We start from the raw sequence: 25530 nt of genomic DNA, 5'->3' as shown, positions 1-25530 counted from the left end.
TGTTCAGGTACCACACTACCGACATGTTGTCTGAGTGGATTGCAATTGTCCCTAGAGGGAGAGAGCTCTGAAGTGCTTGCAACCCTAATAGCACTGCTCTCATCTCCATGATATTGATATGCAAATGGGTCTCGTGATCCTGCCACATGCCTTGGACAGTCCTACCAAGATAATGCCCCCCCCCACCCAATCTGGGAGGTATCTGTGGTCACAGTGGCAACTGGAGAAGATGGGACAAAGGGCGTGCCCACGTTGAGATTGCTGGCCTGAAGCCACCAGCGTAGATCCCGCTTGCACGTGCCCGTAATCAGAATAAAATCAGAGAGTGGGAGATGCTGCAGTGATCACTGGGCGAAAAGCAGCCACTGAAGAACCCTCATGTGTAGTCTGGCAAGGGGAACTAGCATGATCGTGGCAGCTATGATCCCTAATAACTTGAGGACTTTTGCCCTGACCTTCCCCAATGGTAGTAAGGCACCTGCTGTTGTAGAGCCTGAGATCTCTCCTCTGGTAAGAAGGCCCTCATGAGCACCGAATCTAGTTTGGCGCCGATAAAAGTGACATGCTGCGAGGGCAACAAGGCAGATTTTTTCCAATTTAGAGTAATTCCTAACAGCTGGCACAGTGTAATGGTGGTGTCCCTGGTCTAACAGTAGATGCCTGGTGGTGGCAGAAAGGAGCCAGTCGTCCAGTTATGGAAACACTTGGAATCCCTCACGTCTCAAGTGAGCCATTACCACTGCCATGCATTTGGTGAACACCATGGTGGCTGTGGTGAGACCAAAGGGCAGAGTGCGAACCTGAAAATGACTGGCTCCTAGCCAGAAGCATAAATGACTTCTCGATGCCCTGTCCATGTTGATATGGTAGTAAGCATCTTTGAGGTCGATGGAGCACATCCACACATTTTTCCCTAACAGAGGGAGTATTGACTGTAAGGTGACCATGCGGAAAGTACAGTTGTGTACCTACCACATAAATGTAGATGTTCGAGTGTATTCACTGTTGCAGTCATTACTCTTGGGTTATCCTGCTGGCAGGCTACCCGTAGTCGGCCAGAATTCCAAAGTGTAGGTCCGGCGTCGGTTGCTGTCGCCTCTTCCCTGATGTCAGTGCGTCAGGGGTATAAAAGATGCAGCCAATGCCATTTTCTTCTGTTTTTCTTGCCCCAGATGTCAGGTGCCCCCAAATTGGTAGGCTGAAAAATATGCCAATAAAAATGCATGCACAAAAATAACATTTTCTTCATCTACAACCAAATACACCAAAAAGGTTGTATAGGATAGAGAAGTGCAGATAACTCCCAGCAAAGAAGAGGGGGATGGTGGGTGGGTAACCTGGACTGCAACAGTGAATACACTCGAGCATCTACATTTATGGTAGGTACACAACTGTACTATGTTCATCGTGTTTCACTGTTGCAGTCATTACTCTTGGGTTGAATCCCAAAGCTGAGGTAGGGTGGCTAGGCTAAATAGGATTAGGAGAGGCTATGAGGCCCTGCAGAACTGCAGTGGCAAAGCCTGCTCTGGACTTAGAGTATAGAGGTAAGTGGTAGTGCTTTGTGAAAGTGTGCACTGAACTCCAAGTTGCAGCCTCTAAGATATCTTTGGTTGGTACTCCTCGGAGGAAGGCTGAAGTGGCTGCTGCTCTGGTGGAATGAGGCCTAATGCCCTTAGGCACTGATTTGCCATGTTGAAAATAGCAGAAATGGATGCAATGGCCTATCCATTTAGAAATAGTATGTTTTGAGATAGCCTTTCCTTGTGATCCTGCAGCATATGAAACTAAAAGTTGCTCAGTCTTTCTGAAAGCTTTAGGTCTGCCAAGTAGAAACATAACTGCCTGTGTATGTCCAAAAAATGCAGAATTTTCTCACCCTTGTTCTGTGGATTAGGATAAAAGGTTGGCAAGTGATGGTTTGGTTAAGGGCCACACTGGACACCACCTTAGGCATAAATGTAGGGTTTGTCCTCAGAGAAACCCTGTCTGGATGAAAAATGATGAAAGGTTCCACAGCCATGAGTGCTTGTAACTCCGAGACTCGCCTTGCAGAGGTTATTGCTAGGAGCAGAGCTGTTTTCCAAGATAAGAATTTTATATCTGCTGTTGATGCTGGCTCGAAAGGAGGCAGTGTGAGTTTTTCCAAAACAAAATTGAGGTCCCAGGCTGGAATTGGTGCTCTCCTTGGAGGCCTAATGTTTTTGGCCCCTCTGAGGTACTGCCTTATTAAAGGATGAGAAAAAATATAGGTGGTTCCGTATTGTAATGGGCTGAAATGGCAGAGGCATGAATCGTGATTGATGAGAAGGAAAGGCCTTTGTTCAGTATCTCAGTTAGGTATTGTAAAATATGAGGGATATTTGGTACACGTGTCAATACCTTGTTCCTGGTTCCAAGCACAGAATCTCTTCCATTTTTCTGCATAAGATTTTCTGGTGCTGGGCCTCCTGGCCTCCAAGATAACATCCATAACAGCTTTTGAAAGAGGAGTGTTCTGAATGGCTACATTATCCGCCATGCTGCTAGATTTAAGGTCCTGAGATGGCTGTGCAGGATCTGATTGTTTTGTTGGGTCAGCAAATGAGAAGTTTGAAGCAATATCCATGCTGAACCTGGAGACAAGCTCTTTACAATTGGGTACCAGTGCTGGCATGGCCAATCTGGTGCAATCAGTATCATTTTTGGCTTCTCTTGTCTGACCTTTAGGAGTACTCTGGGAAGGAGAGGCAGTGGGGGAAAAGCATATACCGTTAGATTTTTCCAGCTGAAGGATAGGACGTCCCACTTTCCATGCTTGCTTGTGATAAATCCTTGTGCAAACTCTCTGTAATTGGCAGTTGTGACGGGAGGCAAATAGATCCATGTCTGGGCATCCCTATTTCCTTGTTATCATGCTGAAGACTTGTGGATCCAGTTTCCATTCGTGGGGATCCATGAGGTTTCTGCTTAGTTCGTCTGCCAGAGTATTTGTTCTTCCTGGCAGGAATTCTGCTTGCAGGTGAATTTGAAAAGCCTATGCTGTGTCCCATAAGGTCATTGCTTGTCTGCAGAGGGGATAGGAATGAGTACCTCCCTGTTTGTTTATGTACCACATGACCATAGTGTTGTCTGTCTTTATCAGTAACTATCCTGGATGAAGCAGGTCCTTGAAATCTGTAAGGGCATTTTGAACAGCTAGCATCTCTTTTTGATAGATATGAAGATGCATCTGGTTTGCAGGCCATGTGCCCTGAATACATTTTCCTGCCATATGGCCCCCCGAGGCAATGTCTGATGCATCCGTTGTCAGTGTCTGTCTGGCTGTGGATAAAAATGAATGGCAGACCCTTGTTGTGGTGACAGGCTTCTGCCCACCATCAAAACATCTGTTGCATGCAGGGAATGAGTGCAATTACTGTCTCCAGGCTGTGGCAATGCTGAGTCCAAACACTTTTTAGGTACCATTGTAGTTTCCTCATATGCAGTCTGGCATATGGAATTAGTAGAATGCAAGATGCCATGAAATCCAAGGCCTGCAGGATTTTCCTTGCAGATAAGTGGGTTTTTGTTGCCAATTCCTTGAGGTAAGTAGTCAGATGCTTTTGTTTGTCTGGCGTGAGATAAGCCATCTGGGCAGTTGTATTTGTTTGAACCCAGGAATATTACCTCTTGAGAGGGCACTAGTTTTGATTTCTTTTCGTTTACTGTGTACCCTAGGCCAATTAGCAATCTTTTTACAAACGCCAGATGCTTCAGAAGAATGTCTTTGTTCTCTGCTTGAATTAGGCAGTCGTCCAAGTAGGGATATATTTGAATTCCTTTTTGTCTGTAAAACGCAATTACTGGTGCCAGGCATTTTGTGAAGACCCTGGACGCAGTAGATAAGCCAAAGGGCAGTGCAGAGAATTGGTAATGCATTGAGCTAGCTATGAATCTGAGATATCTTCTGCAAGACTGCCTGATTGGGACATGCAGGTATGCCTCTTTTAGGTCCAAAGTTATGAGCCAAGCCTTCTTGCCTAGCATGGGCAGTAGCTGCTGTAGAGTCAATATCTTGAATTTTGGAACTTCCAAAAACGTATTTAAAATTGACAGGTCCAGTATTGGTTTCCAGGTTTTGTCCTTTCTGGGTACTATTAAAAGTCTGGAGTAAAATCCTTGCCCCTGCTCTTGTAGTGGTACTTGCTGAATGGCCCTCATATCCATGAGGGCTGTAATTAGTTTTTGTGCCTCTGCCCATTGATTGTGTGACAGGTCTGGCATACCTTTTGACCTTGGTAGGGTGTGAAAATGGAACCTGTAGCCTTGGGACACTATGTTCAGGACCCATTTGTCTTGGGTAACCATTTTCCAATTTGATGAAAAAAGTGCTAGTTTCCCCCCTAAGGGGGCTGCCAAAAGATAAGTGCTTGGATCTGGTAGAGGAAAGTCATTGGGACTGTTTCCTGTAAGGTTGTGATTTGTCTTCTCCGCCTTTGGAGGTAGGAGCACCCCATTGTTTAGGCCTGTATGAGCCTTGGGGCTGAGATCTGCCTCTGGGACGCCTGTATCTGCCTCTTTGTGGTCTGTGTGACACTGGAAAGGACCAATTTTTAGAAGGTCAGTTTCTGCTAAACCTGGGTGGCTGTACCTGTAAGAAATCCTTGACTATCTGCATGGATTTTGCTTTATCCTCCATTTTTTCAACACCTCTTCTGCTTTAGCACCAAACAAAGTATCATGCTATAATGGTGCATCTAATAATTTTGCTTTAACATGATCAGGCAGATTCTGTTCCTTTAACCAAGCATGCCTTCTAATAACAGAACCAGTAACTGCAGCCCTGCAAGAGGCCTCCAGTGAATCATAACCACATTGCAAAGTATGCTTTCCCACTTGTTCAGCTGCATGCAATGAATCCTGCAATTCCTTGTTCTCTGAACATTCAGTGTTTGTCAACAATTTTTGCTTAAGCAGTGAGATTAAATATTGCTGATATTTAAGCATATGAAACAGACAATTTAAAGCGCTTACAGCCAGGGTAGCAGAAGTGTGGACTTTTTTCCCCCATCTGTCTAGAGCCCTAGAATCCCTATCAGAGGGGACAGGGTTTTTTGCAATGGAAGCTTTAACCCCCTTGGGATCCTGAGATATAGTTTCTGGGTCAGCAGCGGGGTTTTTATACAGGCATTTATCAGAATCCGGGACCCTGTAGTATCTGTCTGGCTTAGCAGGTGCAGGGGGTAAAGAGTCAGGGGACAGGCCAGACTCTGAAAATACATCATCTACAATGTCTACAACAGGTGGAATAGCAAGGGGTCTGTGCTGAGGAAGTAGCAGAAAGTCTCTGAGCCTTTTCTTAGATTCAGAATAATCTTGGCTCTCCCAGTGGAAATGCTCCCTCATGGTAGCTCATTAAAGCTAAGTACCCCATTGGGGTTAAAGCTTCCACTGCAAAAAACCCTGTCCCCTCTGATAGGGATTCTAGGGCTCTAGACAGATGGGGGAAAAAAGTCTACACTTCTGCAGGGTTTCCCCAAAAGAATAATCCTCAGGAGGAGAGGCTGAAGGAATGGATTCTTCAGCATCAGAATCCTCACAGGGAAGCATGGAGTAAATCCTGTTCAGAAGAGGAATCAGAGGAAATAGAAAGCTGATCAGAAGAATCATACTCTGTCTCTTGCCTAGGCCTCTTATCAGGAGGGGGATGGGAGCCCCTGATCAGAGTAATTAGGTCTTCGGCCATTTTGAGCATCTGTTTTTTAGGCATGGAAGTCTGAGTAGGAGAATGCTGCACTTGTTTCTTTGTCTTTAGAGCTGCTTTAGTCTTTGAAGCTGAAGATGGCTTAAAATATAGTTGTATAGGTCTGAAAACATCCTCAGAAGCCAATGCCTGCTCAGCAGCTCCAGACCCATCTGAGGGAATGATTTCTGAGCGTCCAATACCTTGAGTATCCAGAGGCCCAGTCGGCTCTACGTGAGAGTCGGAAGTGGCCTGGCGCTCTGAGGTAGCAGGCGCCAGGGGCTGCGAAAGCGCCTCACTGAGAACCGGCGACTGGCCTAGCAGAGGCTTCATCGTCGGTTTTGGACCTCGGATGCCTATCCTTTTCCTTGTCCTTGCGTTTTTTGTAAAGTCCGGTTGTCTGCTGGTCCGACGGCATTATACAATTAAATCTTCAGCCAAAGTAATGAAATGCAAAATCGAACCGACGCTTGATAGTGCGATGGTTAAATCTAGCACAAAACCGACAGCTAGCAACGTTGTGATCAGGGCCTAGGCAAGGAATACAGTAAGAGTGAAAATCCTTATGAGGTATTTGCTTCCCACAAGGAATACAATTGTTAACTTTTTCTGACATCGGTCTGGAGCAAGAAAAAAGTTTCCCCAATGGGGTACTAAGCTTTAATGAAGACTTCGGTTCTGAAATTCGGATTTGAAAATCTCAGGAGTCGGCCAACCGGCACTTGCAAACTGCTTTTGCTTCGGGCACCGCGCGGCAATAAAGACTGAAGAAAATGGCGTTGGCTGCATATTTTATACCCCTGACGCACTGACGTCAGGGAAGAGGTGACAGCAACCGACGCCAGACCTACACTTTGGAATTCTGGCCGACTGCGGGTAGCCTGCCAGCAGGATAACCCAAGAGTAATGACTGCAACAGTGAAACACGATGAACATCTTGGACTTTTGTACATGAAGGTTCAATCGGCTGAGATCCAAGATGGGTCTCAGGTCCCCTGTTCTTTTCGGCACCAAAAAGAATCTGGAGTAAGTCCCTAATCCCACTTGGTCTGCGGGGACAGGCTGGATGGCTCCCTTTGAAAGCAACTTTCTTATTTCTAAAGTTGCGGAATCCCTGTGACTGGGTGGAACGTCTGGGATTCTCTTGGATGGCAGGGGAGGAGAAGAGAAAGGAATATGCTAACCTCTGAAAATTATCTTTAATACCCACTCGTCTTGGGTGACGTCTTACCAGGCCTTCTAGATATAAAGAAATGTGATCCCCCGACCAGCTCCAGAGAAAACACAGTTGGGCCTCCCTTCAGGAGCACTGGTAGGGAGAACCACGATCCCCCTGGTTACACGGGCCTCCTCTGCCTCTAGGGTGCATCTACCTGAATTTCCACCCCTTCCCCTGCCTCCGGAGGGGGAATCACTTTGTTTGCCCTGAAAAAACCTCTGCGACTTCCTGAACCACATCTTCCCACCCTTCCGGCCCTTGGGGTAAGGTCTAGAAGGCATGGAACAACAGACTCCCACGGCAGACAGGGTTTTTCCTTCCTGCTCGCACCTAGTGAGAGTGTCCTTCACCTTGGTTCCGACCAATGATGAACCATCAAATGGGGCATTGTTGAACATAGACTTGAAGACCTCCGCGAAATTGCACAGGCGCATCCAGGAGTGTCTCCTAAGAGAGACTCCAGAACCCGCAGCCCTACTCACTCTGTCGGCTGCATATGAGATCAGCCTCATGGAGGAGTTGGTAAGGGAATTTAAGGTAGACATCTGTGCATTGACCTTCTGTTGCACGGCATCAGAAATGTTACCCTGTAGAGAATATCCTAGCTCTTTTAGGAGATCTCTCTGGAGCTTCGTAAAATGCGTCAAGTAGTTCAGCGACCACAGTGTAAAGGCCGCTGAGGTAAAAACATGCTTCCCATACCTGTCCATAGCCCGGGACTCCTTGTTAGGCAGATGGACAGTAGACGAAATTTCAGCAAGTTCCTTCTTGGTGGCCGCTGCCACCACTATGGCATCTACGGGAATGCCTTTAGATAGATACTCCTTGTCAGACGGGGCGGACAAAAACTTATTGGGTCTCCCCTTGGGACCGGTTCCACAGTGTCAGGAGTTTCCCACACCTTTCAACAGACATGGTCTAATAGCTCATTAAAAGGGGGGAGAAACCCAAGAGGCAGAGGGCTGAGACCCGAAAGCCTTCGGGAACACAGACTCCTCATCAGAAGGGGGTTTGAAGGGCCAGCCGCCTCTCTGCTTCAAGATCTGCAGGATATCTGAAGAGATATCTTCAGAAGGCGACTTAGGGGACCCCCCTTTGACTCCTCGAGGTCGGTGTCTGACATGAGAGACTCATCTGGGGAGTCAAGATGTTTCCTCTTACACAATCTCTTTCTGGCGGGCTCCTCAGGCAAAAACTTTGGGGAGACGTCAGAAAGTTGGGGACCACTCATGAAGGTATCCTGAGGCTTAGGGTCTCCGCTGCTAAAGGATAGAGCATGAACCGAAACTGACACCGGTGCTGGAGGGAGCAGCTGATGACCTGGCCAGCACGCTCCTCATAACCTTGAAGGCTGATCCCCCCGGCTCCAAAGTTCGACTAACTGTAGGGGAAACAATAGCAGCCCTCGGGGCCAAGGAGATGAGGTCCGAAGGAGATGTCAGGTCCAAGCTCACTCAAGCCAAAGCACCAAGAGGAAGGCTCGGAACGGATGAAGATCGATCCAATCCCTCCCCCTTGGGTCCGACCAGAGAACCATGGACCCTCAACCCCGTGGATGGAGCCGATGGGGTCGGAGCGGAAATCAGAACTGAGAGGCCAGACAAGGCTACTGGAACTGACATAATGCCACCCGACGGAACCGACAGCTCTGGCTCCGAAGGCCGAGAAAGGCTCGGAGGAGGAACAACAAAGGATGAAGACGGCACAGGCTCCGGAGTCGATTGGGTCGGGCCGAAATCAATTTGGCCAACACCGATGTCTGAAGCAGTTTCTTCACCACCCTATCAACGTCCTCATCGGAAAAGGTCCTGGAAGATAAAGTAGGAGATCTGGATCTCCCTACAGAAGGGGACTTGCGAGAAGGAGAATCCGGTCGAAAAACTGGAAACCGGCTCCGAACCAAAATATCCGTGACTGGCTCCGAAAAGCTGGGAGCCGACACGGACTTAGTCAAGAGACTACCTTCTTTCGGCACTGATGGCAATGGAACCGAAGAAGGAGAAGCTGTTCTAGCCACTTTCTCTGGTGGCTTCAAGGAAACAGACGGATCCAGAGAGCGCTTCTTGGAAGTCATTTTATCCTTTTTAGCTGGAGAGGGTAATGCACTGGAAGACTTAGCCAAGTCTTCCTCGAAGGAGTGTTTAAGCAGTCCCTTCAAAATGAGTTTGTTCTTCCTCTCCTGTAGCACATGGGAACTAAAGGAATGACAAAATAAGCAGGACTCTTGGAGTGAATAGCCCCCCAAGCAGTACATGCACGCAGAGTGCTCATCAGTTAAAGACATTTTATTGCTGCATTCAACACACTTTTTAAAGCCTGAAGGCCTGTGTTCCTTAGGATCCTTGGACATGCTGAAAGGAACAAAATCAATACATACACGCACTACACCAACTGACAAGAAACAGAGCCTCTAACTCAAACGGCCAAGATACCAGCGGGAAAACAACAGGTAGGACTAGGTCCTCTAACTTAAACGGGCCTAGCCCGGGGAAACAAAGGCAGGAAAGCACCACTAGCCACACACAATACTAAACTCTGACAGAATAGGGCACCACACCAAAAACCACACAGAAACAATGGGGAGGACTAGGTCCTCTAACTTAAACGGGCCTAGCCCATGGGGAAAGAAAAACAAATGGGATACTGAAACAGCCAGACAAGGCCACAAAAACAGCCAGAAAAACAAATACAGGTGGTAAAATACCACTACCACACGCACAGAGCTATGAAAATAGCTTTCCTTTTGGCAACAAGTCAAAAGTTTATAAAAATTTTATAAACAATATACTTAGCCACGGCCAAAAGCAAGACCACGTCTGAGCTTAACGAGTGGCAAACGAGATCTGGGGAATAGACCTGTTGCACGATGGGATACCTCTTAGCCACGAGCCAATTGAAGACTTCAAGTTAGAGTATGGCCGAGTCGGAGCAGAGGTTCGGCTACAAACCCACTGGTAAAAATGAAGGCGAGATTGGACTACATAACATCTAAAGTTTCTAGAAAAAAACAAATAGGAAATAAGGTGTAATACGCTGTTAAGTGACAACATTTTTAACTTGTATACTAATACAAACAGGTTCAAAAAGTAAAGATACAAAACTTGCCTCCAAGAATATTCTTTCTTTGGCACTAGAAACATGCTTAAATAAAACCCTTCTCCTAACTGATGAGTAGAAATATCTTCTACCCCTACCTGGGAAAGCATAACATATGTTGAATATTAGGAGGAACAGAAAAGATTGGTCTGGACGGTGCACAGGAATCTCTTCAAAAATGAGGGAGAAATTCTCACTGCCAACTGCAACCTTGATGGATTACTCAGAACCCATCTTGACTGAAACTATATGTTGCCAAAGAGAGAAATGGAGGTTCAGACTTTCTGTAAAGATTAAGATGTTGATGTGGTGAGAAGATGTTGATGTGGTGAGAGGGAAGTCTTTCATACATTCAGACTTATTAGATTGACAGTCCTTTGTTCGGAGTGGTCCCTGATATATATATATATTTTTTTTTGGGGGGGGGGGGACCTCCCCTGGCAATGTTTAAAAATTTACTTACAAACAGCTTGGTGGGTCTGTTTATGCTGCTTTTTAAGAAGGCTGCAAGGGGTGCATTAAATGCCTTGACAAACTTGGAGAAGGAAAGCTAAAATAATCTGAGAGATCCCTGTAATCAGTTTACCTCTCTGACTAAACAAGGTAGAGGGTAGGGTAGGGTAGAACACCTGTGTGACAGGCATCCCAGTCCACTCATCTCAAACACATCTGGCTTGTAAAATGTCAAACAGTTCAGCCTTTTACAGCCTAACATACAAAAACTGCCAGGGTATGTTGCTTTAAAAGATGATCTTGTGACACAGACTGAATATGAGGAGGGCTGACGTCCACTGCAAGTGCCTGGGAACTGACATCCAGTCTGGGAATTGAAGCAATTTCTGTTGATGATTGGCTAATGGCTAAGAGTAGGATCACAAAGTCTGCCTCCAGAGGTGCTAAAGTAGATGCAATAATGTCGAAGTACTCTGGCCCAAGAGAAGGTACTCTCTCACACAGGTCTCTGCATGACTGGCAGGCATTTCTCTCAATCTCTTAGCACAAGAAATCCTGACAAAGCCTACACAAATGGTGCAACAAAAGCAAAAAACTGGGACAGATTTTGGTACTTGCGTATTATCACAACCAGATTTTTGCGATAATACGGCTTGCTTCCCAATCACTATATCTGTTCGTTGATGTTGCTGAAATGGAAAACAGTGTGTTTCCTTTACCAAACCAGGTTGTTTTCTGGAGGGCTATCAACACAAACTAAAAAAACATACTGTTTCTTTCTGCTCTTTACTGGCAGGATGTCGCTTCTTGGCAAAGCTGTCCACTGAACATTCTTTCATAGGTTCATAGGTTCATAGGTTCATACTAGGCTATCTGCCCGAGGGCATTTATAGCCCTAGCCATATAGCTTTAGGCTTACGCCACCCCTTTAGTATGGGGAACTATACCCATAATGGGGCATTGTACTCAATCATTGGTCTGATGAGTGATGGCTGGTTTTTGTCAGCCAATGCTGTCAGATTACGCTCATACATACCAGATGTTTGCAATTCTCTTGCAACCAGCTTCCAATTCTCTGATAATTCCTGCCAATTATGACATTATGGACAAATGAGTCGTCGTCCTTAATGTCATGATTTGGAACAATTTACGGTATAACCTGCATGCCTTTTTGCACTGTCCTGCAAATCGGAGTTGAGACGGACCTGAGCAGTATGTCAGGAAAATGTATTGGCTGGCTCTGGAGTTGGTTGCGAAGCAGCAGTGTTGGCCGCCGGAGTGTTATGCTCTGTGATGTGTGTTTAATAATAAATTAATCACGTCTGTAGATGTTACATTTTTCCCCCTTTTTGGATGGTGTGTGAACTGTCGGTTGCTTTTTACCCCTTTTGGGCTGCTAGTTCTGGGGAAGGGAATATGCTGCAAATGTGGCTCTTTGCATCCGGCCACAAAATATCATCGCTTGAAATGAGAACTTGTCTTTGCTGTCACTTTATGTCTTTTCGGGATCGAGTTTTGGCCAAGCCAGAAAGAAACACGGTACTTTGTTCACAACTGTTTACATTCAGTGAGGTGCTGTGATTGTGATTCAGAGTAATTACGCCATTTCACATACTTTTGCTGTGTTGTGTGCACACATAACAGGACTTGGAAACGTACTATGACTGACATGATGTCGGGAAACTGCATAGGTTCAAATAAGCAGTCATTTTTCAAGTACTACACTATTCCTACCTCAACAAAGTGTTTTTTTTTAAAGATAACATTCCCTGTCTGATTCTGCATACTTTTTTGGTTACAGTCACACACTGGGAAGCAAGCCGTATTATCCCAAAAATCTGGTTGTGATAAAACGTAAGTACCCAGATTTTAAACATTGCTCTTATAGCCTTAGAAAGTTGCTAGAATAACATGATTTGTATTGCCATGCATTTTCTGAAGGATAAAAAGTCTGAAACTCAAATGCAGGTCATTATTTAGTGATTTCAATTCTTTGTGATTTGCCATAAAACCACAAATGTTATGAAAACTGAACAAAAATAGAAGCAAACTCTGGACACTTGAGAGGTATGCTCGCAGGACAACTAGAGCCTCACCCTCCTTTGTCCACTGGTTCATTAATTAACTTGTTGGGTTTACCCATTTTCCTAGGTCTGCATTCCTTTATGGATAATTTTCTAGCTTTAAAGCAGCTAGTCCAAAGGTTCTGCACCTGGGGAAGGGGGGGAGAGGTGGCCCCAGGTATAATAAGGCAGATCAAAGATTGTGGGCCTGAGGAAGTATAGTCCTCCTGTGAAAAAGTCATAGACTGCAAAAAAAAAATGCAGTTATACATTGCACATAAGAGAAAACCTGGCAAGGCTTCCTGAGTTAAAACATGCAATCGAAATAGTAGTCTTTGAGCATCAATTCTCTTCTGTAGGCATACCTCTTAAGTGATCTTTTTCATGGAACTTGGTAAAAAAAAACAAATCTCTACCAAAATAAGGTGGGGCGATCAAGTGTGATATAATCAACCATTGCAAGCAATACAGAAAAAAATCTCCCCAAAATAGGTGCTTATCGTTTTCTGAAAGGGCCAATGCTGGTAGCAATAATTTCCTGTAGCAAAAAAAAAAAATTAAGATGGGGTAAGCAGCTCTCTCCTTTAGAGAAAGTTCATACTTCCTCTGTGGGAGGATTTTAGCTCAACCAAAGGGATGTCTGCAAACTCTGGAAATCAAGCCAAAAAAGTAGATGGCCACTTCAGCCTAATTGTGACAGAAAAAAACACTACTTCAATATTGATAAACACAACCAAATCAATCTATCTGAATGTCTTTGGACTGTGGGAGGAAAGCAGAGCCACTGGCAAAATTTCACAAGGACACTTGCCGGCAAAGCGCCTTTCAGAAGCTGTAAAGGAGAACCAAGTACTGTCAGGCAGCAATTCTAATCTATGCCACACAGTGCTGCAGCTTTGAGGATGCAGCATAAACAAAAAGGAAAAATAAATAAATAACCAGAACAAACATTCTTACCTTCGAGGTTTTCCCATTAATCTCCTTATCTTTCCCCATTCTACTCTTGTTAATTTTCTAGTTTTCAAGTTTGGAAAAGATTCCTTCAGACAGACACAGAAGTCATTGTCTCCTTCAAAAAGAGGTCTGCAAAAAGATAGTTTAGATTGCATTTTTGTCCAGACTTACTAAGCAGTCATCCTAAAACATGACAGTACTAACAATAGTATAACCAAGAGGTTGAGTCGTATACCAATATTCATTAACATTATTCACCAAAACAGTTGAAAACTGCACAAACCAACATGTTTCACGCTGTAGCTGTAACAAGCAATGAAAGCTTGCCATAAAAGCAGTACAGGTGGATACCATCTAGTTACCTAAAGCAAAAACTCCCAAGACTTATAGTAACTAGACAAGTAAATAAAACACTGAACTCACTAACTATACAAAAAAAAAGCAGACTACTCAGGTTTCAGCACTTTACCACATTCTTGCAGGCATCTAAATTTTTGACTATATTCAAGTTAGAACAGGTGTTACTCACATTGCTAACATAATTTCTCCTTTGTGTATCTAAAGATAGAGTGAGCCCCATTTTTTTAATCATTCCTTCTAGTCGATTCCTGCAGCAAAATTCATAACCAGTCACCAAGATGATGACTGCAAGGTAGTCAAGAGCTACTTTACCTACAACTCTGCCATTTCAAAGCATGGTCTGCCTCTAGAAATGAGTTTTTTTCTTCAATGAACCTTTCTACAGAAACTACTCTGATCATCGGCCATCCAACTTCCACCTTTATTCATCGACTCCAGTTTACCACAAGACCAAAGGCCAGTCCTAGATGTGTGAATGACTAACAGCAGGATGGCACCCTATTATCCTCAGAATGGGGAATTTAACAGGCTTGCTCTGGTAGTGGTAAGCATGGGTGCTTTACTTTACCCAGACTCCTACTACTGAGTGGCAGCATGGACAAAGGAAGACACTAATAATGCCAAAAAAGTGCTTTTCATATGCACCAAGCTCACTTCAAACATGCAAATGCCTGCTTTACGGGTGCTTCTCCAAGGCTCCATGGGCTGCATTGTTACAATAACCTTTCTCTGGTGGGTTTTCACACTGCACCTGATGAAGCTACCTCCCTTTCCCCAAGACAGCTGAGCTAGCACTAGACACTCTGTCTTCAGCTGGCTTCTCTAGCATCTGGGCTGCTAGTCAAATACAGAGAGTTTGGGTTATAGTCAGGGCTTTAGCCTCCTATGCCAGGAGCAGGGTTGGCTAGACACGTAGCTTGTAGTGTTAAATAAATGTATGAACACTTGTCAAAGATGCAGCTTTAGGAGTACCCCAAGCTAACATTTCTAAAACAAAAACTATCACTATAATGATGACACTATTTTATTACATAAAAGGTCAAAATGTTTGCTGGACTTCATTCATGAACTTTAATTGCCTGACAAAACACTTAAAATATCCTAAATGGGTCAAAATCAATCATCAGCACACTCTTGAAAAGCAACCACAGGAGTAACAATTTTTTTTTAATGCTTAAGTGCTTTTGTTTTTCAAAAACAGTATGGGCTTCTTTGGACCCAAATGCTGGCTGTTATTTTAGCAAGCTGTTATATAACAAGACCTGTTTGATTACCTAATGTATTTTTACTCTATGTATTTTTTTTTGTCCATGTACCTTTAATGTTTTATATGGTTTGCTCAGTAGTCACATGATCAAGTATGTCAAGCTATGTAACAGTGAAGCTAAAGCATTTAACCATTAAAAAGAAACTTTCATTGTTACTGCTGTGGCTGCTTTCTCAAGGGTGTGTTAACTGATTCTGTGTTTGGTAACTCTCCATGGTTTTCTGAGTTTGGTAAGTCTGTATGGTTCACAGGTTCATAGGTAGGTACTAGGCTATCGGCCCTAGGGCCCATACAAGCCTAGCCAAAAAATGTACCCAGGCTTTCGCCTCCCAAGAAAATTATTTTCCTATGCCCCTGTCGAGCAGAGCCACAGAAGTGATCCCCGGGGTGAATTTCCCATTTCCCATCCAATCATCAAGATTTTTCTTGAAGAGTGCTAATGAGGAGCTCTGTTTGACATAGATAGGTAGTCTGTTCCAGAGTATGGGAAGTCTCTGGGACAGGAATCTATCCCTCCAGCATGTTCTGTTTATTGCGGTGACAAGGTTAAGGTCCCTAGAGCGTGTTGCTCGGAGGGATTGGGATTTCTTTAAGTGGAGCATGTCCAACAGCTCTGGGTTTGACATAGCTTTGTATGTTACGCAGAGATCGCCCCTGAGTAGGCGATATGCAATGAAGTAAAGCTGTAGTTTTTTGAGACTGTCTGCATAGGGCATCTGCTTGAGGCCAGAAATCCTCTTTGTGAGGTATTTCTGTGGTCTTTCCAGTTGTTGTAGATGTCTTGTGAGGTACATACCAAAAGGGGCATTGTACTCTATAATGGGTCTAATGAGTGATGAGTAGAGGGGAACAATGACCTCTTTTTTTCTGGATGAGAATCCTTTTGTGATGAGATGAGCCACATAGAAGGATTTCCTGACCACTGTGGCGATGTGATTATCAAAGGAGAGACTACTGTCCACCTGTGTCCCAAGGTCTCATCACATTTTCGGCATTAAGTAGACTACCAGCTATGTGGTAGTTCATGGGTACAGAGTTTTTACCAAACGGGATGATAATACACTTTTTGGCATTGAGTTTCAGGCCATGGCTTTGACACCAGGTATCTGTCTCAGTGAGGCTCTTTTGTAGTTTGTCCACATCGTTAGGAGTTTCGATTATGGCTCCTAGTTTGCAGTCATCTGCAAACTTTGTTAGCCAAAGACCTTCTGTGTTGGCCTGCACTTCAGAGAAGTAGATACCAAACAGCAGAGGACCCAGGACTGAACCCTGTGGTACTCTACTTGTCACTGGTCTGATGTCGGACTTGGAATCCGCTACTTTCACAGTGTGGGTTCTGTCCGTGAGCCAGTTGGCAACCCATCTTGTGACATAGGGATTTATACCTAGTTTAGTGAGCTTATCTATAATTCCAGAGTGGGGGATGGTGTTGAAAGCCTTGGCGAGATCTAGATAAGCTGTGTGAACCATTTTACCATCATCTATGGCTTTGGTGACTGCTTCAAAGAAGTCAATCAGGTTTAGGAGACATGATCTGCCTTTTACAAATCCAAACTGAGTAGGGTCCAGAGTTTGGAGATTACCAATGTCTTTGTTTATGAGTTCCATGATGATACGTTCCATGGCCTTGCAGACTAGGCTCGTCAGGCTAATGGGGCGGTAGTTCCCGGGGTCCGTCGTGGCTCCCCATTTGTGGAGTGGGATAACTGTCACGGTGCGCCTTTCAGTGGGTACAAAGCCTGAGGTGAGGCTATGATTGAACATGGTAATTAGGTAGGGTACCAGTTCATTCTGTAGTTCATGGAGAAAGCAGCCTGGGATATTGTCAGGTCCCATGGATGCTGTGTTCTTGGCTTTGGAGAGTGTGTTTTGTACCTGTGCAGCCGTGATTATAGGAACTTTGCATTCTTCCGGTAAAGAGACGGGCCCTCTAGGGGGTGAGGGGGGTAAAGTTAGCACTGAACCTATCTGCTAGGATGTTGACCACATCAGTTGGTTCTATATATTTAGTGCCATTATGCTGCAAGTCAGAGCAGATCTGAGTCTTCCCATTTAGATTCTTGACAAAGCTATAGAATGCTTTGTGGTTGTCTTTAGAGTCAGTGGCAATTTTGTTTCCGTAACTAGCTTTGGAGGATTTTATGAGGGATCTCAGCTTCTTACTGAGGTTGACCAGGGAGTTCCTCTAGTCATGGGATTTTACTCTTTTCTGCAACAGTTTCTTTCTTCTGTTGTAGAGTTTGTTTATGGCAGAGGACCACCAGATTGGCTTCCTTTTTTTGGAGGATAACATCTTGGTTCTATTAGGGACAGCATGATCCATGCACTCGTGCAAGTGCTTATAAAGTGCATTTGTGTAGGATTCGGCAGTCATACCTCTATTGTCCGTCTGCAAGGGTGTCATGAAGTTTGCCAATTCTGCCTTAAGAAGTGTGAAGTTGGCTTTTGAGAAGTTTTTTACGATGGTTTCCCTAAATGGGGCTGGGGGTGGGATGTGGATGTCTAGGCTGATTAGTATGTGGTCGGATGTGACCAACGAGGAATTTACCTCTGGTGTGGAACACCAGTTTCCCATGTTGGTGATGACGAGGTCTAGGATATTGCTGCCCCTGGTGGGGGTGTGAATAAGTTGATCCAAGGCATTGGAATTTATGAATTCTAGAAAATGTTGAGCAAAAGAGTTGGTACATGAGTAGTTTTCCCAGTTAATGGTGGGGTAGTTAAAATCACCCATTATTAGGGTGTTGGGTTGTACCCTAATACTTTCCAGTGTATCAAGAAATGAGGAGTGTGAATCGTGGGGGGTCTGTAGCAAGCTACAATTTGGATTGCGGTCTTGCCCAGAGTTAGTTGCACTTGGATAATCTCGGATGCATTATGCTGTGCAACTAGCCTGGAGGTGTGGATATCCTTAATGAATATGGACACGCCTCTGCCTTTAGTGCTTCTTTCTGGGTTAGGTGGCTGAAAGGTGTGGTATGAATTGAAGCCTGGTAATGCAGGGATGCTCTCTGGAGCTTTGAACCAGGTCTCTGTCACTGCACAGATGTCAATGTTCTCCATTTTAAGGAGTGCCTCGAGTGAGTGCATTTTGAGGTTTAGACTTCTAGCATTGAGTAGCATTACCCTCAGATTTTGCTTGCTTGTACCTGTTACGGTGGTGAATTTGTCATTTGAACCTTGCCTAAAAAGGCACTACAGGGGTGGCAAGAGTCTTAGCCAGTATCCAGAATCCTAAGGGCGACAGGTGCAGGCCATCTCTGGCAAAGCATCATGGACTGTCGATCATGTCGTCCCAGGCAGACAAATACTGGATCCCCTTAGAATGACACCAGAAGCTTAGCCAATTGCTGAAGTCAATCATTTTGTCCTTGTACTGTGGTATCATTCTGGGTGATGGCAGGATGCTACTCAGGGTTAGGGTCATACCTGCCTGGGATACAAGATCGGAGAGCTCCTCCATGTCTCTTTTCATGTAGTCCAGGGAGGTACGTCTCAGGTCATTCACACCAACATGGACAATGACAGTGTCATATTTGTACTTATTGTGGAGTGACCTGAGTGCATGCATTATGTGGCGGATCCTGGCACCTGACAGGCAGCTGACAGTAACTTTCTCCTTGTTTAGTTAAGTGAGTGGAACATCAGTGTGCCTGACTATAGAGTCACCTATGACTAGAGTGTTGGGTACGTTGTTATGCCTTATGGGCTGTGGTTGAGTGGCACACTGAGTTTGTGGGCTATGTGTCATTTGGGTTGTGTTGGGGGGTGGAGTTTGCTTGCATTTATGCTTTGGATGTCCCTGATGCTTGGGCAGGTTTTTATTGAGAGCCTCCGCGAATGTAGGTGTGTGTTTTGTGTTTCTGTGTGTGTGTTTTGGTGGTGTGGGTTTTCATGGACTATGTGATGAGTGTGGTGTGGTGCAAGTGTTTACCCTTTCCTCTTGACCGTCTAGTCCAGTCTTCGGTGAAGAGAGCTTTGCTTCCAGTTTGGCTATAAGTGCATCTCTCACAGGTTGTAGTGTTGGATGTGTACATGAGGCAATTGCTGCATTGCCCAAAGATGCCCAGATTCATCAGGTAGACAGGAGAAATCACTGGGAGCTGACCCTTAGACATGCCTGGATAAGTGATTATTTATTAAGTACTAAAATCTGCTTTCCACTAGACAAGTGAGGAAAGTTGAGTGCTGTAGTAATTTGCAGCTTATGTAGTGCTTACAATGACTTCTGAACAAGTGCTGAGTTCAAAGAAAAAGATTTGAATGCTGAAACTAGAAAACTGGCTAGTTATAAGAAAAAAAAAACTAAGCTAGAAGGCTTCCCTCCAACACAGAAGGGCTTGGGGGCTCAGAAGTCTACAAACAGTCTATACCACTTAACAGGAAAGGCAGGAAACAAGCTTAAATTTTTTTTTCTGTTTCCCAGATGCTCTCTCTGTACACAGTAGGAGTGCCTGAAATCAGAATATGATCTCACTGCACTCAGTTGAGTAAGCAAATGAGATGGGCCCAGCAGGAGTATCCAAACACAAATTTACAAGAGGGGCAGGCAGTTTCAAGGCCACTAAGATTAACACCAAAACAAAAACAGGGAGGGTGGGTTGGACTAACTGAAGAGCAGAGTCAGAACTTCCAGTTCAGTTAATATATATTCCTGCAACACAGTTAAATCAATTTAAATACTGTATTCTTTGTAAAAAAGTGCAGATAAAGGTACTTAAATTCTCTTATACGTCCAGTTGAATACAGCAAGATCTTAGCCGGCCAAAGCTGAGGTTTTTAAGCAGAAAATATTTCAAACTGTACCACTTAAATAGGCAAGGACAGGAAATCAAAGAATGTGGCTACCCTCAACACCTGTAATTACTAAAAAATAATAAAATTCAGCAAGCACTGACTGAAGAGCAGAGTCAAAACTTCCAGTTCAGTTAATATATATTCATGCAACACAGTTAAATCAATTTAAATACTGTACTCTTTGAAAAAAGTGCAGATAAGGTACTTAAATTCTCTTATACGTCCTGTTGAATACAGATAGATCTTAGCCGGCCAAAGCTGAGGTTTTTAAGCAGAAAATATTTCAAACTGTACCACTTAAATAGGCAAGGACAAGAAATCAAAGAATGTGGCTATCCCCACACCTGTAATTACTAACAAATAATAAATTCAGCAAGCACTGCTGAGTAGAGTCAAAACTTCCAGTTCTTTAATATGCTCTTGGAAAAAAGTTAAATCAATTTAAAGTTGTTGTTCTGAAAAAAGTTCATTTAAGCCCTAACTTTGATAGGGTTTCTGTCCATACACACTGAGCAGAGTGGATAAGTTGTTGACTGCAGCTGTTAGCTGAGATATACAAGTATCCTGTTTTTTTCGATTTATACAGATTATTGTTTTTAACAAATAATATATAGCAAGTTTATTGTCTGAAGAGCTTTTTAGTCAAAACTCGAGTGTATTTATATTGCTATTAACTAATTTAAGTAACTGATTTGTCTGCAGTTAAAAGCATTCTGTATCTTTACAAATCTTTATCTGTTTGAATACAGCTAGATCTTAGCCAGTGCTACTGTCTGTAGGCTATTGTTTCTAACTGTACCACTTAAATAGGCAAGGACAGGAAATCAAAGAATGTGGCTACCCCCACACCTGTAATTACTAACAATAGTCTGCTGAGTGGGGGCTGGTTCTTTTGTGTTCTTGTAAAAAAAAAAAAAAAAAAAAAAAAGTTGTTGTTCTGGTATTTAAGCCCTAACTTTGATAGGGTTTCTGTCTATCACACTGAGCAGAGTGGATAAGTTGTTGACCACAGCTGTTAGCTGAGATATACAAGTATCCTGTTTTTTTCGATTTATACAGACTTTTTAGTCTTCGAGTGTATTTTATTGCTATTAACCAATCTGCACAAGTAACTGATTTGTCTGCAGTTAAAATCATTCTGTATCTTTACAAATCTTTATCTGTTTGTGCTTTCTCTAGTGCTACTGTCTGTAGGCTATTGTCCCCAGCCTCCCTCCCAGTTGGTGTCTGGCTCTTATACATGGTGGCTTTGCAGTTGCCCGCCTCTACTGTAAATCTGATCCATGACACTCCTCCCAGTCTAGTGTCATTAGCTCATTGCATTAATATTGCTACAACTCAAGTGCTCTAGGTTGCACTGCATCTGAAGTGTTTGTGTGTTTTAGCTGCTTTTCTGTATATATAGACTTCTCTGTTTCTTTAACTAAATAAGCTCTGCAACGTTGTTTTATTGCATTCCTGCCTGTATTTCTGAGTTTTTTGCACTTTTAAAGTTTGTTTTTTGCTTAGTTTAACTGGTAGGCTACACACTCTAGTGCGTTAGCCAAATTAAAGCATTTACTGTGTTTCTGTACCTGATTTCTGCTACTTTGTAAAAAAAAAAAATAAAAAATAAAAAAATCCTTGTTTCCCGCCTTTACTGAACTAGAATAGTCCAGTCTTCAGGCATTGCTGATCTCTAGGCTGTGTCATAGTTCCTGTGTTGCCCATATCCTTATTTGGATAGGAGGAAGCTTCTTTGTTCACCAGTGAGAGTAGGGAGCTCTGAGCAGCCTATCTGTCCCTTGAGGAGTGGTTCCAGCCCAGTGACCTGTAGCTTATTGGCCGTTTTGGGCCATTTCCTATCTCTTTCTAACCCCCTGCTTTAAAGCCAGCTTTAGAGCACTTTTGCATTTGTAATTTAAAGTTTGTCCTGTTTGTTGCATTTACCTGTTGAGGCTACACACTCAAGCGTGCCAGCCTGTGTTACATATTTATTGCATTTTTCTGCTGTTTGTTGCAAAAAAAAAAAAAATTATCCTGGTTTCCCATCTTTCCTGACCTAGAGTAGTCCAAATACAGGCTTTGCTGTATTCTGGACTTTTGGAAAGTTTCTGTGTTGCCCATTTCCTTTCTTGGATAAAGGGAGGCTTCTTTAATCACCAGTGGTAGTGGGGAGCTTGGAGCAGCCTATCTATCCCTGGAGGAGTGTTCCCAGCACAAGAATCTGGTAGTTCCTGTGTTGCCCATTTCCTTTCTTGGATAAAGGGAGGCTTCTTTGTTCACCAGTGGCAGTGGGGAGCTTGCAGCAGCCTATCTATCCCTGGAGGAGTGTTCCCAGCACAAGAATCTGGTAGTCTATTGGCTGTTTTGGGCCAATTTTTAGCTCTTTCAAGTCCCCCTGTATAAAACCCACTTTGGCGCAGTTTTTGAGCTTGTTACTACTCAGCCAAGCTCCTTGTGGTCCTGCAGAGTGGTGCTAGCAGCAGAGAGGCTAAAAGAGTGACTGCTAACCTGATAAAAGTGTTTGTTTTCCTGCTACTACCTGGGCGACTGTCCGATCTAGCTAAACTGCAAGTATTTCTGCTTCTTGAACTGTTTTAAACTATTTAAAGTTGTTTTTGCACCTGCACTTTTAAAGTTTGTCCTGTTTGTTGCTTTTACCTGTTGAGGCTACACACTCAAGTGTGCTAGCCTGTGTTACATATTTATTGCATTTTCCTGCTGTTTGTTGCAAAAAAAAATATTCTTGTTTCCTGTCTTTCCTGACCTAGAGTAGTCCAAATACAGGCTTTGCTGTATTCTGGACTTTTGAAAAGTTCATGTGTTGCCCATTGCCTTTCTTGGATAAAGGGAGACTTCTTTGTTCACCAGTGGCAGTGGGGAGCTTGGAGCAACTTATCTATCCCTGGAGGAGTGTTTCCAGCACAAGAATCTGGTAGTCTATTGGCCATTTTGGGCCAATTTCTAGCTCTTTGAAGTCCCCCTGTATAAAACCTGCTTTGGCGAGGCTTTGTACAATTTTGCGCACAGCGCAGCATCGGGCAGCGCCGCTTAATTGGGTTTAAACCATTCTCGGCTCCACAAAGTCTGCTCTTCACTTTTTCCCTTAGAACTGATCGAGTTCTCATAATAAACACCCTATTCCCACTCTAAAGCCTGGCACTTGCTCACTAAAGCAATTATACAAGTCAGCACTAAAAAATTAAAAGCACTACACCCTCACAAACTCCCCTTGAGTACTTTGTTCCCCATTGGCCCTTTTTTTCAATTATAAAGGAATTCTCAATACTATTCTAGCATGTCCAAAGGTCAGTTGTCAATCTCCTCTCCAGTCCAGCTGGTGAATCTGGGAATCTTGAGGCAATGTTACAACTGCCTCATGTACACAGACAACCCTCTCCTCCTCCCAAAAAATTCAAACACATGTGAGAGATGCAAACATATAGCCAAACTGGAGGCTAAGCTCTCTCAACTCAGTACTGGCGTAACCAGTCAGGAGGAGAAGGAAACCACACTCACTACAATTCCAATCTCACATAGACCTACCACGACAGCAAACCAAACACATAAACGCACAAAAGCATACTCGGAGGCTCTAAATAAAAATCTGCCTAAGCAGCAGAGACCTCCAAAGCAGACACCCAAGCAACCGCTATCACAATACAAAACACGTGCAACACATAGCTCACAAAGCCAGTGTGCCGAACAGTCACAGCCCTTAAGGCTAAACAACACACCTGATACACTTGTAATAGGTGACTCTATCGTCAGGCACACTGACGTCCTGCTCACCAGGCTGAACAAGGAGAAGGTCACGGTGAGCTGCCTGTCGGGCGCTAGGATCCGCCACATAACACAAGCACTGAGGTCACTCCAAGGCAAGTACAAATATGACTCAGTCATTGTCCATGCTGGTGTGAATGACCTGAGACGTACCTCCCTGGACTACATGAAAAGAGACATAGAGGAGCTCTCTGAGCATGTAGCCCAGGCCAGTATGACCCTGACCTTGAGTAGCATCTTACCCTCACCAAGAATGATGCCACAATATGAAGACAAGATGATCAATTTCAACAACTGGCTTAAGTATTGGTGTCATTCAAAGGGGATCCAATGCCTGTCTGCCTGGGATGACATGCTCAACAAGCCACGATGCTTGCTAGGGATGGCTTGCACCTGTCACCCTGGGCTTTCAGATATTGGCAAAGGCTCTTGCCACCCCATAGTGCCTTTTTTAGGCAAGGCTCAAAAGACAAACCCACCTCTATAGGTATCACAAGGGATAAGAAACTAAGAGTAATGCTACTCAATGCCAGAAGTCTAAATCTCAAGATGCACACTCAAAACTCTCCTTAGCATGGAGAACATCGATATCTGTGCAGTAACAGAAACCTGGTTCAAGGCTCCCGAGAGCACCCCAGCACTACCAGGTTATACCTCATACCATGTTTTTCGGCCCCAAAACTTGGACTGAACCACAAAAGGAGGGGGAGTATCAATATTCGTCAAAGATACCCACACCTCCAGGCTGGTGGCACAGCACTAAGCATCAGAGACTATCCATGTGCAACTAACAGTGGGTAAAACTGCCTTCCAGTTTATAGCCTGCTAGAGACCACCCTCCCAAACCCAGGAACCCCACTTGGCCTTCCTGAGAACACTGGAAAATATGAAGGTCTCTCTAAACACCATTATATTGGGCGACTTCAACTACCCTAACATAGGCTGGGAGCATTACTCAAGCTCCAACACCCTAGCCCAAAGGTTCCTAGAATTTATAAACTCAAATGCTATGGAACAACTTGTTGCCACTCCCACAAGAGGGGAAAACATACTGGACCTGATCATCACCAACATGGGGACTCTATGCTCCAGACCAGAAGTGTATCCCTCACTGGTAAGATCAGACCATAAACTAATCTCACTAGATATTCACATCCCGACCCCAGCCCCTGCCCAGAAAACCACAGTGAAAAACTTCTCTAAAGCAAATTTCACACTCCTCAAAACTGAGGTGGAATCCTTCAAAGCCCCCGGCCTGTGGAAAATACGTCCCAGACCGCAGAATCATTTATAAACGTATTCTATGAACACCTTCTGGAATGCATGGATCATGCAATCCCAAATAAAACCAAGACCCAATCCTCCAAAGTTAGGCGTCCTGTCTGGTGGACCCCAGCCATAAACAAACTATACAATAGAAGGAGGAAGCTACTACATGATAGAGCAAAATCCCAAAAAGGGAAGGCATCTCTGATCAGTATTAGCAAAAAACTACAGGCACTCATAAAATCGTCTAAGGCCAGCTTCAAGAGAAAAGTTGCACAGGACACTAAGGATAATCACAAGGCTTTCTTTAGTTATGTTAGGAACCTGGGTGGGAATTCCCAGATATGCTCAGAATTAGTCCAAAATGACAAAAAATACACCAAACCCACACACATTGCCAACATCCTAGCTTGACAGGTTCAGCGCAAACTTCTCCCCCCTTCCCCACCAAAAGGGCAAATATCTATCCCAGCAGAGTGCTGCCCCCCCTGACATCTCAGATGCTCAGGTAAGAGCCGCCCTCTCCAAAGCAAAAAACACAGCATCAATGGGACCAGGTGGTGTCCCGGGCTGCATCCTACATGAA

At 44.2% G+C, this 25530-nt stretch overlaps 1 protein-coding gene across 1 annotated transcript in view; it reads right to left on the bottom strand.

Moving 5' to 3' along the window:
• LIN9 (lin-9 DREAM MuvB core complex component) overlaps positions 1-25530 on the bottom strand; it is a 2964607-nt gene that overhangs the window by 1447243 nt on the left and 1491834 nt on the right. The window contains exon 6 of the mRNA XM_044059638.1: positions 13493-13618. Coding sequence (XP_043915573.1) covers positions 13493-13618 — 126 coding nt within the window. The remainder of the gene's footprint in view (positions 1-13492; positions 13619-25530) is intronic.

The sequence above is a fragment of the Protopterus annectens genome, chromosome 1.part2 (genome assembly GCF_019279795.1).
Source record: "Protopterus annectens isolate FY-2018-M chromosome 1.part2, PAN1.0, whole genome shotgun sequence".
Classification (NCBI taxonomy): domain Eukaryota; kingdom Metazoa; phylum Chordata; order Ceratodontiformes; family Protopteridae; genus Protopterus; species Protopterus annectens.
Note: the sequence above shows the minus strand (reverse complement) of the source record. Positions and strands in the feature narration are given on the sequence as shown.